Source organism: Macaca thibetana, chromosome 3, assembly GCF_024542745.1.
Source record: "Macaca thibetana thibetana isolate TM-01 chromosome 3, ASM2454274v1, whole genome shotgun sequence".
Lineage (NCBI taxonomy): Eukaryota > Metazoa > Chordata > Mammalia > Primates > Cercopithecidae > Macaca > Macaca thibetana.
The window spans coordinates 146,908,882-146,925,964 of NC_065580.1; the positions used below are offsets into that span (position 1 = coordinate 146,908,882).

Consider the following 17,083-nt stretch of genomic DNA (forward strand, 5'->3'; position numbering starts at 1 on the left):
GCGTGAACCCAGGAGGCGGAGCTTGCAGTGAGCTGAGATGGCACCACTGCACTCCAGCCTGGGCGACAGAGTGAGACTCTGTGTCAAAATAAAAAAATAAATAAATACTAATTAAAAAATTAAAAAGATAACATAACTGTGCGATTAGTAACAAAAGCCTACTATGGAAAGAATGCAGTTGGGTTAGAGCAGCGACACCGTAAAGAGGAGACGCTCACAGCTTCTCTGGAGGCTCCCAGCGCATCCCAGAACCCCAAGTGCAAAGTGTGGGCCGGGACAAGGGAAGCAGCTTTCCCATCCCCTGGGGATGTCTTTCTGCAAACATCCTGGGGACGTGGGACATTGTCGCTACTGCTGCTATTTCTTGGCACCTGTTTCTGCAGCCAGGTTGCAGGCATCACTGTGTCTGTCTACCCCAGACGGCAGCGTGGGCCTCAGCAAGGAGGCGCCTCCCAGGTGGTCAGAAGTGGGGGTCAGAGATGGTCCGGGAGGCTGCCCCCTCGCTCCACAGCAAGAGGCCACTGGGCGGCTGCCTAAATCCCCAGGCACGCGGTGGTAAGGATGACACCCAGAAGATGCACAGACCTCCCTGTCCTTGCTCCTGAGTCCCACCTGAGCCGAGAAACAGGCTCCCGAGTCCCACCTGCGCCGAGAAAACAGGCTTCCCAGAACCCTGGGCAGATGCCGTGGGTGCCCTGGTTGGCCAGGCCTGAGACTCCTTTTCCCGCAGCGCTCAGAGGAGGGCGGGACTTGGGGACCCAGAAGCTTGGTAAGGGGCTCACCCTCCCCTCTGAGGGACTCTGGACGGGTCCCCACTCCAGCCTGTCCTCCACCTGCGACAAGAAGCAGAGGCAGCTCCCTCAGGGACCGGCTCCCACCTGAGGATCCCTCACAGGACTCCTTGGGCCAGTGGTGCCCTAACCCCATCCTGGGCCTGCTGTGGCCCCCTGGCAACCAGCAGCTGGGGCTTTAGAAGGGGGCTGGCCCCACTCACAGAAGCTGTGACCAGTAGCCGCTTATCCCCATTTTTACATTGCTGGTTTGCTTGTTTTGTTTTGTTTTTTGAGACAGGGTTTCACCTTGTCACCCAGGCTAGAGTGCAGTGATGAAATCATGGCTCACTGCAGCCTCCACCTTCCAGGTTCAAGCCATCCTCCTGCCTCAGCCTCCTGAGTAACTGGGACTACAGGCACATACCACCACGACCGACTACTTTTTGTAATTTTTTGTAGAGATGGGGGTCTCACTATGTTGTCCAGGCTGGTCTGGAACTCCTGGGCTCAAGCGATCCTCCTGCTTTGACCTCCCAGCGTGCTGGGATTACAGGCATGAGCCACTGTGTCCAGCTGGCCTTAATGTTTTTTATGTTTGTAGAGACGGGGAATGGGGGAAGGGAGGTTTCGCTATGTTGCCCAGACTGGTCTTGAACTGCTGGCCCACAGAGATCCTCCCGCCGGGCCTCCCAAAGCGCGGGGATTGCAGGTGCGGGCGGGGCCCGCGGACCCCCGGGCAGGAGAGGAGGGCGTGCCCGCGGGGGAGGGAGGGGGCGTGGCCCCAGGGGGGCGGGGCGGCGTGACGCGCGCGCCGCGGATCCCGGAAGCGGTGTCAGATGCTGGGGAGCCGGGCGGGCGGGCGCGGTGGCGGCGGGCGGCGGGGGGGAGTTGTTGTTCTTCGTGAAGTCGGAGCCCGAGCGCCAGGCGGCGGCGGCCGAGGGGAGCGCGAGAGTGAGCGCCGGCGCGAGGACAGCGCGTGCCCGCGAGGAGCCGCCGCGCGCCCGCGCCCTCCGCGCGACGCCAGGTGAGGGGCGGTGGAGCAGCGGGGACCGGGCCGCGGCGGGGACGGAGACCGGGACGCGGGGCTGGGGCCACCTGGCCGCTGAGTCACGGCCGCCCGGGGGCGCGGGCCGAGGGTGGCGGGGTTGGGTGCGCAGGGCCCGAGACCCCCATGCGGCCCCCTACGCGGCCCGCGCACCTGCCCAGTTGGGCCCAGCCCCGCAGGCCCAGGGGGCTTCCCCGGGACGCGAAGCTCTCTGCCCTGCACGTGCCGCCCGGGCCATGCTTGCTAAGCCCGGGGCCCTGGGGCGTGGACCCCAGACCTGGGAACAAGGGAGTCCACGCGGGTCGGCGGCGCGCATTGTGCCCGCGCCTTCACACCTGCGGGGGGCGGGGCGGGCGCCACGTGCGGGCGGCGCGGGGAGGGCGCGGGCGCGTGGATTCCCCGTGCCTTCCGCCCCAGCGTGGCTTCCGCGTGCGGCCCCGGCCTGCCCCCCTCGCTTCCTCCCGGTGACGGGCGGCGCTGCGGCCAACGCGTGCCCGTGGACGGGGTGGGGGTAACCGAGTCTCCCCACAGGCAGGATCCTGGGACTGGTGTTGCTTTCAGCCGCCCACCTGCCAGGGTTGCTGGAAGGAAGGCCGTGGGGAGGCAGGAGGGGAGCAGGTGACAGGGGCCCCAAGGCGCGTGTCCCTTTGCTCACATGTGGGGCAGGGGCTCAGGCCTCTTCCCGCTCCCACTGCGTGGGTTCTTCTGTGCCTCTTGTCAAGTTCAGGAAACTGTGTTATGTGCCCGTGACGCTGTGTGTGTGTGTGTGTCTCTGTTTGCACAGCCTCAAGATCCTGGGGGGGTGGGTCGAGGCGCCGCGGAAAAACCCAGAAAGCCAGGACCCCGCCTGGCCTTGGCCCTTGACCTGGGTCCCCCTGGGGTACAGCAGTGGCCCTGTGCTGTATTCTCACCCTCACACCGTGTGTGTTCATGTTTGCAGGGCCTCCTGTGTCCCTCTCCCCGTGTCCTGCATCCCTGAGCATGCTGTTTCTTGCTTGTTAGGCGGCTCTTGTAGCTGAGGCAGAAATCAGATCCACCATTCATTCACCAGGTGACCCACAGGCAGCCAGCCACTCTCTGGCCAGGTGCCTGGCCTTGGGAAGATCCTGGGACTCAAAACGCCCCCCACTGCGGGACACCGTGGACTAGGGGATATCACTGTGGTTCGGCTCCGGCACTGCCCTTCCCACCCCTCTGATTCTCCAGGGTGGGCTGCCAGGTCTCTACTGGCACTGAGGTTTCACTATCACAGTGTGTTGTTGTAAGGGGGTCTCCAACATGGAGTGGGATGCCCTGTGCAGCTTCTCCAAGCCCAGTGTCTTCAGGGATGTGGAGTATTGAAAGAGCTGTGGGCGGGGTCTGGAGAACATAGGTGGGCTGTGCAGGTGTCTGGGACACACCTACACCCTATTTGGGCGTCCAGTGCCATTTAAGAGAACATCTCCCCTTCTTAGGTAACCCAGTAGGAATGTCTGAGTTTGACCTTGGGAGAGGGAGTCTGCTTTTTAAAACTAGACCTTTCATTATTCCAAAATAAGACATTTACTAAAGCAGAAAAACAAACCAGGTTTCTCCTGCCTTTTATCCTTGAGCTGAGCCAGGGCTTTGAGGGGCTGGTTCCCTACAGCATTGATTCCCCAGGTGCTGGTAAACCCGGGAGCCAGCGTTTACCAAGAGTTGGGGCTGTCGGGGCGCCAGCCTTTGTGTGCACCCGGGAGGCCGCTGTTAAGTGAGACCGTCTTCCGGGCCACTCTGCTGTCTACAAGGCGTGCGCTTTCACCCACGGGGCTCGGCGATGGCTGCGTTTGTTTACAGTCTCCAGCAAAGCTGTTTGCCACCCAGACCGAGAAGAAGTTGTGCCTGTTCCTGTCCCAGCTGTTTCTGAGTCTAAAGGTTTCTGGAGTGGACTTTCTGGGTTTCGGGTCCAGTCCACACGGGAAATGGAAATCTGGCCAGCTGGGAGAAGGCTCCGTGTGGCTGCCTCTCAACAGTAAACAGTGACTCACCGCTCTGTCCCCACCCTCCCTGCTCTCCTCGAATGGAAGATACCTTTCCCCGCTATTTATTTTTGCCTTTTATAAGTCACAGACTCCGTCATGTTTCCGCTTTCCTACAGTTTCAGGAAACTGGGAGTGTCGTCTTAAAATCATAGAGCTTTAGAGCAGGTACAAATGAACCTGAGAGGTCACACGCCCCACCCCGACCGGCCGCTGTAGATGAGGAAACCCAGGCCGTGACGTCTGCTGGCCTGTCCCAAGGGCCGGTGGGGTCTGGTGTAGAACCTGCCTGCTTGTCCGCACTGCGCGTCGGGCGTCCTGGGGAAGGTATTGGGGTGGAGACTGCCCTCTCGCTGCCCTCCCGTGCGGGGCCGGCTCATCTCGTACAGCGGGAGGCTCGTATGGGGTGTAGGGAAGACATGCTCCCTGCTTGCGAGGAGCTCACCACACCACGGGGAGGGCCCCGTCCCCAGAAGGATCTAGAACCAGGCCTTGGTAGAGGGTGCTTGCCTACGCAAGGAGAGCAGTGGGGAGCGTTTCTGGAAGAAGCAGGGCTTGAGGGGGGCAGGGGGCCACATGCTCTCTGCAGATGGGGGTGATCAGAAACCTGAAACGGCGTTGGGGTGAGGGGGTCGGGGTTTGGGAGGAACCCCAAAACTTTTGACTGCCTGTGGGGCTGCGTGGGGGGCACCAGGATCAGGGTGAGGGTATCCCTTTGGCAAAGCTGTGGTCCACACTGGAGAAGCTGGAGGCCGGAGCCTGGGCAGGTGCTGCGGGTTCGGGCGGGAGATGCTTGAGGGCTGGGATCAAGCCCGGTTGGAGCGTGGACGAGGAAAAGAGACAGGGGTGGGGGCAACTCCGGTGAGTGATGCGGTTGGGGGCTGGGGGGCATCTGGGCCCCCCGGAATGCCCCTGGTTGGACTTGGAAGCTGGAAGCGGATTGAAGCCCCAGGGTGGCCGGGGAGAACAGGACGCTGACGGGAAGCTGGAAGCCGAGGACAGGAGGATGGTGTGGTGGGAGCCAGGGCAGGGACTGGAGGAGGTGTGGTGTGTTCTGCAGTTTGCTCTCTGCTGCTGCAGCTGCCTGAGTCACCTCTGGATGTAGCGGAATGACACAGCTTCCTCAGACTGCAAATGCAAGGTGACCAGACGTCCTCCAAGCCAGGCGGACAGTCGTGGCTTGCTGGAGGGCAGCCAGCCAGGGCCAGGCTGCCGGCTGGTGCGGGCCGAGCTGGGGGGTGCCAAGTGGGGTGCCTCCCGCATTTCCCATGTCCAGGACAGCCAGACAGTGGGGGTCCTCATCCTCAGTAGGAAGGGTGTCTGGCTGGTCTCTGGGAGCAGCCGGGCTGCAGTTAGTCGGTTGACACCTGTTTGACAGGTGCCCACTGGGTACCAGTGCCACAGTGGCCCCACCTACCCTTGTGGCCCCCTGTGGAGGGTACTGGCTTGGGGTCTCTGGCAGAAAGGCTCCTGGGAGAGGCAGGTACACCCTGGGCGGCCTCTGGTTTTGTGGATTGCACCTGTCGTGGGAGTCACTGGTGAGGGAGAGCGGGAGGGTGCTTACTGCTGTGCTCCTGGATTTCTAAACCCGAGTCTCGAACACAACTCCCGTCCTCCATTCCTGGTCTTCCTCCCACCCCTCCTCCCTCTCCCGCATCCCACAGCCTCGGAGACCCGTGGAGGATAGAAGTGGAAGGGCCGCTCCGTCTCGGTCAGACTGGCTGGGTGGCCACGGGGGTGGGGGGTGGGGTCTGCCTTGTCATTCACCCCTTGGGAGAGAACAAGTGACCCATCCAGAGCCCCCATGCCGGCCTTGGAGAGCGAGCAGCGGCCCTGATGCGTCCTCTCATCCGGGAAGAATCAGAGCCCTGAAGCTGAAATCCCCGTTTCTCCATGGGCATCCACAGCCAGGACTGTTTAGAGGGGTCATCCAGCCATCAGCTGTTCAACTCACTTTTGCACTCTCTTTTTTTTTTTAAGAGACAGGGTCTTGCTCTGTCACTCAGGCTGCTGGAGTGCAGTGGTGTGATCACAGCTCACTGCAATCTCGACTTCGTGGCTCAAGCAATCCTCCCACCTCAGCCTCCCGAGTAGTCGGGACCATAGGCGTGTGCCATCACACCTGGCTATTTAAAAATTATGGTTTTTTCAGGAGATCGAGACCATCCTGGCTAACACAGTGAAACCCTGTCTCTACTAAAAAAATACAAAAAACTAGCCGGGCGAGGTGGCGGGCGCCTGTAGTCCCAGCTACTCAGGAGGCTGAGGTTGGAGAATGGCGTAAACCCGGGAGGCGGAGCTTGCAGTGAGCTGAGATTCGACCACTGCACTCCAGCCTGGGCAACAGAGCGAGACTCCGTCTCAAAAAAAAAAAAAAAAAAATTATGTTTTTTTTTTTTTTTTAGAGATGGGGCCTCGCTCTGTTGTCCAGGCTGGTCTGAAGCTACTGGGCTCAAGCATTCAGCCTCCAAAGGTGTTGAGATTACAGGCAAGAGCCACCGTGCCCAGTCCCAACTTTAAGGAGAAACTGTTCCCTCCTGGACCCCAGAGCAGGTCCTTCTCAGCTTGTGCCAGCACAGCAAGAGATGCCAGGGCTGCCAGTCCCCCACTGAGCAGGGCCAGACCCATGGGTGACCAGTGAGTATTAGCTGGGACTTAAAGAGTTAAAAATGGCTGGGCATGGTGGCTCATGCCTGTAATCCCAGCACTTTGGGAGACTGAGGCAGGAGGATCACTTGAGTCCAGGAGCTCGAGACCAGCCTGGGCAACATGGTGAGATCCCGTCTCTACAAAAAAGTTTAAAATTCTCTGGGTGTGGTGGTGCCCACCTGTAGTCCCAGCTGCTCGGGAAGCTGAGGCAGGAGGACCTCTTGAGCTCAGGAGGTCTGCAGTGAGGCAGGATGGCACCACTGCACTCCAGCCTGGGTGACAGAGTGGGACCTTGTCTCTAAAATGAAAATTAAAAGGGAAAACATGATCCTCCGGGAGCTGAGGTCGCTGCCTGGGGCTCAGCTGCTCCCGAAAACACAGTTCTGGGTGGCTGACCCTGGCCTGCCTGCCCTGCCACCGGGAGCCCCGGGCTCTGGATCGTCACCCTCTGCAAGGTGCCTCCCTGGGCGGAGCTGCCCTGCCCTGCGCTTTATGGAGCCCAGGCCATCGGTCTGGATCCTAGAAGGGGGCGCCCAGCGTCCCGGCTTCGTCACTTATCCCCAGCTGCAGCCGCAGGAGTTGCCTCCATCTGAGGCTGCTGGCGGTTCCTTTTCCTTGAGAGGAAATGATTCCCCCGCTGAGCCTTGTTTAGTTGTGCGTCACGTTGAGGTGTCTGGCCTTGGGTTGAAAACACTACCTCTTCCATCAGAAAACCGGTCACCTAAGAGCTGTTCCAAGTTATAGGTGGTGCTGGAGAACTTTGCTGCCCAGCGCTGCTCCAGGGATGTGGGGCGTGAGCGCTGCAGCCTTACCTAGGTCGGCGGTTGGGGCCTCACAGCAGAAACTCAGACCAGACCTGGCCACCCAGGCCCCCCGCTGTGGCGCGGAACACTGCACTTCTCTGATGACTCCACCAAAACTCAGAGGAGCTCAGGGGCGCCAGGTGCTTGTGCGTGGCGATGCTGGCATTTTGTTAGCTGGTGGGTGTGAGACAGAATGTGAGGGCATCGTTCCTTGGGGGCTGCTGGAGAGGAGCTTGGCTGCAGTGCTGACCAGGTGCTGATGCGGTAGCCCCTGCCTTGGGTCTGTGGTAGTGGGAAGCCGGCGTCACGGGCGTCTCTGGGACCCCAGGCATGCTCTCCCCCTGGATGACACCCTAAGGCTGCGTCTCTGGTCCTGGGGAGGTAGCCATTTCTTTTTTTTTTTTTTTTTTTTTTAATTCTTTTTTTTGAGATGGAGTCTGGCTCTGTCACCCAGGCTGGAGTGCAGTGGCCGGATCTCGGCTCACAGCAAGCTTCACCTCCCGGGTTCACGCCATTCTCCTGCCTTAGCCTCCCGAGTAACTGGGACTACAGGCGCCCGCCACCTCGCCCGGCTAGTTTTTTGTATTTTTTAGTAGAGACGGGGTTTCACCATGTTAGCCAGGATGGTCTCGATCTCCTGACCTCGTGATCCGCCTGTCTCGGCCTCCCAAAGTGCTGGGATTACAGGCTTGAGGCACCGCGCCCGGCCGGAGGTAGCCATTTCTAAGTGTGCTCTGGTGGCCCTTGAGGCCGTGTGAGGTTGGACAGGTCACAAAACCCTGTTTAGGGCAGTTGTCATTTTTAGATCAGTTGCTTTACAAACTTTTTTTGCACATACAAAACTCTTCTTTGAATCTCCTTCCAAAAGCAAGCTGTCATCTTTCTTGCCTCTGATGTTTAGAGCAACTTTAGGTTAATGCTGCTTGGATTTATTTTGTGCATGGTGGGGAGAGGTAGGTGCCAGCACCATCCCATCCCGTGCTGGGTTCCTGAGAGAAGCTTTGCCACTTGGCTGGGCCGTCCCTGCTGCTTCGCCTCTCGGGGGGCACGTGGATGGTCCAGGCTTCCTTGGCGGAGCAGAGTCGTGACCTGCCCAAGGAAGTGGGGGGCACGCTTGTGAGCACAGCATGGGGGCCGCCCAGGACCCCAGCTTCCCCTAGGTCTCTGGTTCCTCGGAGGGCCCCAGTGCAGGTGTGCCTCAAAGGACTGGGGTTTTGAGATGGGCACAGGCGTGCTCCAGCAGCCCTGGCGACCTTGACCTTGTGGAATTAGTCAGCTGCCCCTCCTGGGGTCGCCCCCGGCTACCGCACGCCTCCATGACGTCACAGGGCATCGCGGGAGGCATCTTTTTAGTGGAAAGATCCTCACGCTGAACTCTGCCCCTGGCACCCCGCACGTCACCGTGGCTCTGGCCAGACGGCCCTGTCCCCCAGACCTTCCTTTTCCGCCCAGCTGTGCTGCCATGGCGGGCAGTGGGCCTGGGGGCCAGGGAGCGGGTCCTTGCTGGGTGGGAGGCCCGGGTGTGTGGGAATGCGCGCGCGGCTCTGTAAACATCTGGTGACTCACCGCATAGCTATGTCGTGGCCGGCCTGTGCACTGACGTGCTCACGGTGGAGCTGGAAGCTGTGCCCGCGGCCCCTCCCTCTGACATGGAAAAGTTTCTCATGGTGCTTCCAGCCGCCGGCATTTGCAGGTCCCCACGGTGGCGGAGGCAGCTGGGCCCCGGCCTCTCCACTGTCACCCTTGCCCCAGGGCGGGGTACAGAGGAGCCTGGAGTCCCCCTGGCCTTCCCCGGGACTGGCTGGTGCCATCCTGTGCCATCTACATTAGCGCCCTGAGAGCAGCCGGCCTTGGCAGAGGCAGCGGACCCAGCAGCCTGGCACAGGACCCTGTCTCACCTGGGCGGCCCTCTGGTTGTGGGGGTGGGTGGGCTGTGGCAGGGGGCCCCCATCGGAGGCAGGGCTGGAGGGTGGAGGGATTTGGGCCGAGGGCTCCCTGGCCCAGGGTGTGGGGAGGGTCCTGGGCCGGCAGGGAGGGCGGGATGGGGTCACCCGCCCCGTGGTGCCCATGTCCGGTGGAGGTGCTGACCAAGGACACCCCCACCGCCGTGTGCTGCTCTGACGTTCCTGCGGGAACCCGTGTCTGGTATTTGGGGTATGGGAGTGGGTGCTGTGGACCGGTCCCGCAAGCTTCCCGGCGCCTGCCGCCTGCCTGTCCCAGCCACCGGGTACAAATGGGTTTGTTGACTGCCTGCCGGCCTCGTGATGTCTGCGCAGACTGACCTGAAGTCAGGATCGCGTTTGGGCTTCTCGGTTTCCATGACGACCGTGGGGGCTGGCTCGGTCCCAAGGTCGTCATGGCAACTATCGGAGGGCTCATGCCGGGGATGCTTTGGCTGGGTTTTTCATGAATGATTAGAATGTGTGACACAATGCAGACGTGAGGACGGCGGGGGCGGCGGCGGGGACGACTCCCGCCAGACGGTCGAACGCTCGGCAGGGCGGCGGCTCCCCCACCTCCCTGGTCTCTGACTGCAGCCCCTGGACCTGCCGCCCCTCAGGAACCCCACACCCCGTTGGGCTGCAGGGTCCTCGCTCGGGGGCAGCTTAGTTGGAGGTGGTGATGTCACAGCTGCAGCGGCCGGGGCTGTGGTAGGTGTCCCGTGGCCTGTGGGGAGGGCGGGGCGGGAGGGCGGCTGGGGCTCCACCCAGGCCCACCATGGGGGAAGCTGGTGATGGCAGGGGCTCCCCAGAGGCCCCCTCTCGGGGATCCAGGCTGGGTCCGGAGCACCAGAGCCTTTGCAAGGGTAGGGTCGCTGTCCATCGGGGCCCCACGCTCCTCGGGGCCAGCACAGCTGCCTTGTGGTAGGGCGGTTTCGCCACCAATCGGTTTGGTCCTTGGGACGGAGCACCTTGTGCTGTGCAGGTGCAGACGTCTTCTCTGACCTCAGGGAGAGTCAGAACAGGAAGCAGCCACTGCTGGTGCCTGCTGGTCACCCTACGGCGCCGGCAGCTGCAGCCCAGGTCTTCAGGGCAGCAGGGGGCTGCACCTGGCTGCCAGGCCCTGGGGTGGGGGTCCCAGCTGCTCTGTGGACTGTGCTAGACTGTGAGGTGCAGCCAGACCTCCCCCTGGACCCTCGGGCAGAGACAGAGGCCGGGCCAGGATGCCCCACCCCCTGGGAAGCCCCCCAGGACGGGCTGGGCCGGGACAGTGCCCCATCTTGTTTTCAGGGTGCTGTGACCATCCACCCCAGGCTGAGGAACGTCCCTGCATGGGAGGTGGCCGTCCCTTCCGGCGCTGCTGGCCCTGACCTGCGCTGGCTTCTTTGCTTGCCCGTGTTTTCCAGCTACGAGTTCCAGAGAGCTCTGTCCTGGTGACTGTGCCCAGGTTATGACGACTAATCCCAAACCGAACAAGACATTAAAGGTAAGGCTGGCTCCAGGCAGGCCCCGTCTCAAGCACAGGTGTGGGAAAGGCCCCCCCATTCCCAGGGCCGTCCTGAGCCTGTGATGGAGGCCTCCCTGTTGGCAGGAGAAGGGGCTGCTGTGGCCGGGGGATGTTCACAGGAGAGGTGGGGCCAGGATCGGGGACTGTGGTTCCAGGAGATGACTCCCAGGCTCAGGGTGTGGCAGGGTCTGTCCGCCTGGGCTGTGTGTCCGCCAGGCGCTACTGCATGAGCTCACCCCCCGACTCCAGGCGTGGGCAGACTGGCCTCTGGTGAATGGGATGCTCCAGCTCCTAGGCCCTGGGCCCACCTGTGCCTGGCGCTTGCCGCCTCTGCCATGGGGCATGCCTGTGGGCTGGCTCAGTCCCAGCAGCAGGACCCATGTGCTCCAGGTCCTCGTGGGCTCTGAGGCTGTCGGTAACCAGGAGTGACCGATGTCACCGCTGGCTTCTCCTGTTCAGAAAGGGTCCTGTGGGGCCACAGCCGTCACGTGGGCTGCCTGTGTGCATGGTGTCCTGTGGTCCCTGGTGTGGACGGCAAAGGCCAGCCCCAAAAGAGCATGGGCATGCAGGGGCACCGCTGGGTCCCTGTCCACCCCCGTGCCGGTCCCAGGCAGACACCCCACGTTCTCCCGCTGCTGACCCCGTGCTGTGGCCGTCCCCAGGTCAAGAAGGAGGCGGGCGAGAACGCTCCGGTGCTCAGCGATGATGAGCTGGTGTCCATGTCGGTGCGGGAGCTGAACCAGCACCTGCGGGGTCTCACCAAGGAGGAGGTCACCCGCCTGAAGCAGCGTCGGCGCACGCTCAAGAACCGCGGCTACGCGGCCAGCTGCCGCATCAAGCGGGTGACGCAGAAGGAGGAGCTGGAGCGGCAGCGCGTGGAGCTGCAGCAGGAGGTGGAGAAGCTGGCGCGTGAGAACAGCAGCATGCGGCTGGAGCTGGACGCCCTGCGCTCCAAGTACGAGGCGCTGCAGACCTTCGCGCGCACCGTGGCCCGGGGACCCGTGGCGCCCTCCAAGGTGGCCACCACCAGCGTCATCACCATCGTCAAGTCCGCTGAGCTCTCCTCCACCTCCGTGCCCTTCTCGGCCGCATCCTAGTGCCGGCTGGGGGCGGGGAGCGGCGGGCAGGCGGGTGGGGGCGCGCCCCTCGTACCTGTCACTGGGACGCAGACTCGACATCCGAGTCCAAGCGTCCAAGCGCAGGCCCCTCAGGCGCGGGCGACTCACACCAGGATGAGACTATGGTGCAGGGTGAAGAGTGGGCTCCCGTGGGCCCAGAGCTGCGTGCCGGTCCACACACACGCCCGCCCCCTGCTCCCCACAGGATGCGTCTGTGTGTGGGAATTGGCATCTTGCACCCGTGGGAGTCGGGACATATAACGGAAAGGCCCTCGGGAAGTTCCGCCGCCCCCGCGGGGGCTGCCAGAAGACACGGCCCCAGGAGTTAGGCCCCTGTGGTCAGGTCAGCGTGGGGCTTGTTTTCCACTGCAGCTGGGAGCAGCCTTCGACACCTGCCCTGCTGTGGCCTCCCAGCTGGTGCGGGAGCCCCTCGCTGCCCTGACCGACTCCACAGACCCTGGGAGGAGCATGGATGGTGCGTCGGCAGCTCCGTCCTTCCAGCTGTCCTGTTGCAGTTGCCCGTGACCCGTGTCTGCCTTAGCAGGGGCTTGCGCAAGTGTGCGCGGTGTGGGAGGCCGCCTGCGTGGGGTGGTGTCTGTGTGTGTGCACGTGTGTGTGTGCAGGCCCGTCTGCCATCACAGCACCAGGGCTGAGGGGGCAGGTGTTCACTGGAGGAGGGCCTGTGGGCACGTGTGGCAGAGAGAGTGGCTCATACGTTGTGAGGTCTCCCGTGTGCTCTGGTGACCCGAGGAGGTCGTGCAGCACAGCACAGAAGCCCCACCCACGGGAGCCGACCCCCCAGACACCGACCCCGCAGGCCATCCTGGACCTCAGCGGACACGGACAGGAGCGTCCCATCATTTGATGGTGAGCAGGACTCAGGCTCTGTGTCCTGGAGCTGCTTCTCACCAGCTGTGGTCAGTGCAGGGGGAACGAGGAGGTCTTTTGGGGGCCTAGAGGGGAAGGGCCGCTGCAGTCTAGGGAGAGGGGGTGCAGCCTGGGGGACGTTGGTAGATGTGGACGTGGAGGTGGGAGGGAGAGGACGTTGCATTGGGTGGTGGGAGGAGGCGGGAGCCGTGTGCGAGAGCTGGTGGAAAGGCTTGAGGGGCAGGACCAGGATGCGGCTGGCTTATACAAGAGCTCAGGAGTGAGGCTGGCACTCCGGAGGGCGTGGTGGGCGGGGAGGCGGCAGGCACCAGGCCAGGAGAGCCTCGTGGATGTGGCTCCCACGTGCACACCCCCAGGAGCACAGCCACGAGCTGCAGGTGTGGCCTTGGTACTCAGTCCTCCCCCGGAGCCTTCGCCTGTTCCTCCTTCCCCGAGCACCGAGGCACTGGTGGGCTTGGCACTCCACCTTGGGCTTCCTTTTCCTGGAGTGCCACCTTGAGGGTCCCTGCTGTGACTGGGGTATCTGCAGCGGGGGTCGTAGAGCCCCTGCCTGGGGGAGCTGGCGGAATGTGAGCCACTGGCCGGGGGCCGCCACCTAGGACATGCAAGGTGGTGCCTCGGCTCCCTCTCGGCTGCCCCTGCCCATCCAGTAACACCCCCACCGGCTACAGAGCCCAGGCTGGTGCCAGCCACGCTGGGAGGGCGGAGGACAGACAGCCCCGGGGCGGCGACTTGGTTCTGTGTCTACTATTAGAAGTAGTGGGAAGCTGCAGGCCCGCCAGGACCACTGGGTCCCTGTGGAGCAAAGGCCTGCGAGTTCCCAAACAGCCGTTGCCCCCGTGGCCATGGTAGGTAATCCATATTGGATGTCATAAGGACCAGGGGGATATTTAAAGAGAGAAACAAACTATATAGAGATATAAAATTATATTCACAGTTTATCTACAGATTTTTCGTAACAATCTTTCTTTTCCAGTTTGATACTGTAAATCTATCAGAGCAGAGCTTGGGGGCACGGGCACAGGTGGGAGTTGGGAGCAAACCAGAGGCCCGGGCTGCCCACCGTCCCCCTCACCACGGACTGCACCAGGCTGCTGGGCCCCCACAGGACAGGCTGCAGCGGGTGGCCGGTTCTGTCCCATCTTGGGGTTCTTGGTGTCCACGTCTTGTGGGCCGTGGGCGACCACCTGCCCTCGGCCTGTGGTGCTTTGCCGGAGAGGGGACTCCCCGGTCCCCAGGGTGGATGGAGCCGCTGTCACCGCCCAGAGCCGGGCCGGGGAAGCACGGCGCGTTCTGCTTTTCTTTTCGGATCGTTGAAATTTCATTGTCATGATTTAATATATGGATTTTTTTATTTAAGAAAAAGACGAAGGCCTCTTTGCCGCGTGGGTTTGTTTTCTGTCTCTGTGCCTCCGGCTTCCCAAAGAGATCCAGGTCTTTGCGTTTCCAGGGCGTGGGGACCCCTGCCCCCCACGCCCCCACACCGCCTCACCCTGGCCTCTGTGCTACTTGGCAGTTCCATTTCAATATTTATTTTTGTGCTGCTTTTTATCATGATATAAATTATTGAGAACAGATCACATGTGGGCCCGTGTCTGGCCGCCGCCGCCCTGGCCCGTCCCTGCGGCCACCACCTAATTTATTGCCGTGCGTCCTGCTGCTGTGACCGCTTTTGTACCTTTGCAATAAAGAATTTTCTGGTTTCAGACCCTTTCGTTGTGCAGTTGGTGCTTTTGGCTGGGGCTTTTTTGGGCTAAGAACCACACACCCCCCATCCCAGGGGACCCCGCCTGTCCCTCACCAGGGTCAGGATCCGGGCACCATGTGTAAGTGGCTTTCACAGACTGCTGGCCCGTGACCGTGATGCTGGGACAGCCACGGGGGAGGTGCTGGTTAGGTGGCCACGTCCTGGGCTCAGTCTCCGAGGGTCAGGCCGCAGTCCTGAGTGTCGCCATCTGCCCCACCCACAGCCCCCTGTCCATGCAGCCTCTCCCAGTGGAAGGAGCAGAGAGCACCATGGCTGTCAGTGTCCCCCTTCCCCAGGAGATCCCTCACCTAGCTCTGCTGGACTCTCAGAGGAGCCTGCAGGAAGCCGTGAGCAAGACAGGGTCTGTCTGGGAGCAGAGAGCAAAGCGGCCCTGCACAGTGGCTGGAAGCCTGTGGACTCCTCTGAAAAGCCAAGGGCCTGCCCACATGCCGTCGCCGCTTCGCCTGGCCTTCCAGGAGAGCAGCCCCGGCACACCCGGCCCCATTTTTGGGGCTGAGCTGACCAAAGGGTGAATGCCGTTCAGTGCTGGACCACGCAGGGTGAAATCCAAGGTGGATTTTTTTGAGACATCTTGCTCTGTCACCCAGGCTGGAGTGCTCGTGATCACGGCTCACTGCAGCCTCAACCTCCCGGGCTCAAGCAATCCTCCCATCTCAGCCTCTTGAGTAGCTGGGACCGCCGGCATACACCACCACGCCCAGCTAATTTTTGTATGTTTTTGGAGAGATGGTGTTTTACCATGTTGCCCAGGCTGGTCTCGGACTCCTGGGCTCAAGCAATCCACTCGCCTTGGCCTCTCCAAGTGCTGGAATTACAGGCATGAGCCATGGCACCTGATCATAATCCCACCTCTCAGCATCTGTGTGGCCTGGGGCCAGTTCCCTCCTTCCCAGCCTTGCTTCCTGTGAGGTGGGCGTGGAGGTGACTGCAGCAGCCGGCATGAGGGTTGAATCTGTGCTGGGGCCACAGCAGCCTGAGCTTGTCACTAGCAATGGCAGGGATGGCACTTTCCCCAGCTAAGTCAGACCTCGCCTGTGGCCCACCCTGCGGCTCTGGGCCCAGCCTGCTCCTCCTGGGGGAGCTGGTGGGTGTGAGTTGGGGGCACAGAGCCCCAGCCCCGTGTGGGGCTCCTGGAGGCCACGGACAGACAGGGAAGCTGTGAGAGGAGACGCCACCCCGCCCAGCCGTGCAGCCTGCACCCTGGCCAGGCCAGGGCCCCCAGGGCTTCTACCCTTTCTTGTGGATGCTGGGGATTTTCAGCTGGACCATCTCCCAGATGAGGACACTGAGGCAGGAGAGGTTAGAGAGGTTGGTGGGGGCATTGGGCCAAGACACGCGGCTCCTGCCTGCCTCGAGACCCACTCCTCTGTCGGGGCCTGTCACCGGGAAACCCCTTTTTCTGCAGCGATGATGACACTGGAACCATGCTGGTCTCCGTCCTTCCCCCTCTCATGAGCCCATGCTCCCTCTCGAGGCGGGTTGAGCCCTGGCCTGGACCGCCCCACACTGCCTCCGTCCATGCCAAGCGGGCTCAGCCCTCGGGGCTTTGAGTCGTGTTGGAAAGAAGCAGAGCAGCCTCACCCACGGGCAGAGGCGTCTGTGAGGCTCAGGAGGCAGCGGGGAGAGAGGGCCTCCGTGGAGCGGGCTCCCGGTGTCCGAGTCCCTGCTCTGTGACCCCAGCCTCACCCGCGGGCAGAGGCGTCTGTGAGGCTCAGGAGGCAACGGGGAGAGAGGGCCTCCGTGGAACCGGCTCCTGGTGTCCGAGTCCCTGCTCTGTGACCCCAGCCTCACCCGCGGGCAGAGGCGTCTGTGAGGCTCAGGAGGCAGCGGGGGGAGAGAGGGCCTCTGTGGAGCCGGCTCCTGGTGTCCCAGTCCCTGCTCCATGACGCCAGCCTCACCCGCGGGCAGAGGCATCTGTGAGGCTCAGGAGGCAGGGCGGAGAGAGGGCCTCTGTGGAGCCAGTTCCTGGTGTCCGAGTCCCTGCTCTGTGACCCCAGGCAACTTGCTCCATCTCTCTGGGCTCAGTCGCCGTCCCAGCTGGCGTGAGCGCTGAGCGTGTCAGTTTCCTGGCACAGTCCTTGGCTGGTCCAAGTGGGCATTTGGTGGAAACTGACTTCTCCCCTGTCCTAAACCGCAGGCCTGAGGGGCTGCTGACATAGGAGCTCAGCCCCCAGCACCTCAGCCTCTGCCGCCGGGAGCCCACGTGGTGTCTGGGTCTCCAGAAGGGGAGCCCTCGGTCACGCACCCTCCAAACACAGATTTCAGCAACTCGATCTCTAATGGGGTGGCCTTCCCCAGGGCAAGGGCAGAGCAAGCCTAGCGTCTGGCCAGTGCCCCCAGCCTCCAGAAACTGGCCCTTGGCAGCAGGTCCCCGGGGAGCACCACGCCCCCACCTGCTGACAGAATGAGACACGGGGGCTGCCTGGTGGGTCTCTCCCTATGGGGGTCCAATAAGGCAGGTGGGCATCTTTGCAGCCACGCAAGGAGGAGCTCGGCCTATCAGACAGCCCGGCCGGGCCCTGCAGACCCACTGGCCTTGGATCCCCATGTCCCCAGCCCAGGAAGCAAGAGGCTGGGAGCTGGCCCTCTGTTGCC

The 17,083-nt window shown here is 62.3% G+C and overlaps 3 protein-coding genes and 2 pseudogenes across 5 annotated transcripts in view; 3 read left to right on the top strand and 2 right to left on the bottom strand.

The window, feature by feature from the left end:
- NUDT1 (nudix hydrolase 1) overlaps positions 1-17,083 on the top strand; it is a 1,171,653-nt gene that overhangs the window by 415,652 nt on the left and 738,918 nt on the right. The gene's annotated exons all lie outside the window — the stretch shown is intronic.
- On the top strand, positions 1,605-14,428 carry MAFK (MAF bZIP transcription factor K). 2 transcript variants are annotated; one of them, XM_050784286.1, is made up of 3 exons: positions 1,605-1,797; positions 10,614-10,693; positions 11,377-14,428. In XM_050784286.1, exons 2-3 carry the CDS (start codon positions 10,658-10,660, stop codon positions 11,809-11,811), a joined length of 471 nt encoding a protein of 156 aa, XP_050640243.1. In that variant the 5' UTR covers positions 1,605-1,797; positions 10,614-10,657; the 3' UTR covers positions 11,812-14,428. The 2 variants fall into 2 exon arrangements, with proteins under 2 accessions (XP_050640243.1, XP_050640242.1); XM_050784285.1 differs by lacking the exon at positions 1,605-1,797 and adding an exon at positions 9,607-9,918 and having other exon boundaries at positions 11,377-12,177.
- On the bottom strand, positions 4,512-5,621 carry LOC126950946 (uncharacterized; annotated as a pseudogene).
- On the bottom strand, positions 7,860-9,493 carry LOC126950582 (uncharacterized). Its single transcript, XM_050784289.1, has 2 exons — positions 8,834-9,493; positions 7,860-8,356 (listed from the first exon to the last, which is right to left on the bottom strand). Exons 1-2 carry the CDS (start codon positions 9,076-9,078, stop codon positions 8,197-8,199), a joined length of 405 nt encoding a protein of 134 aa, XP_050640246.1. The 5' UTR covers positions 9,079-9,493; the 3' UTR covers positions 7,860-8,196.
- Positions 11,955-14,428, top strand: LOC126950948 (uncharacterized; annotated as a pseudogene). The gene is made up of 2 exons (XR_007724302.1): positions 11,955-12,073; positions 12,176-14,428. The product of XR_007724302.1 is annotated as an uncharacterized LOC126950948 (transcript).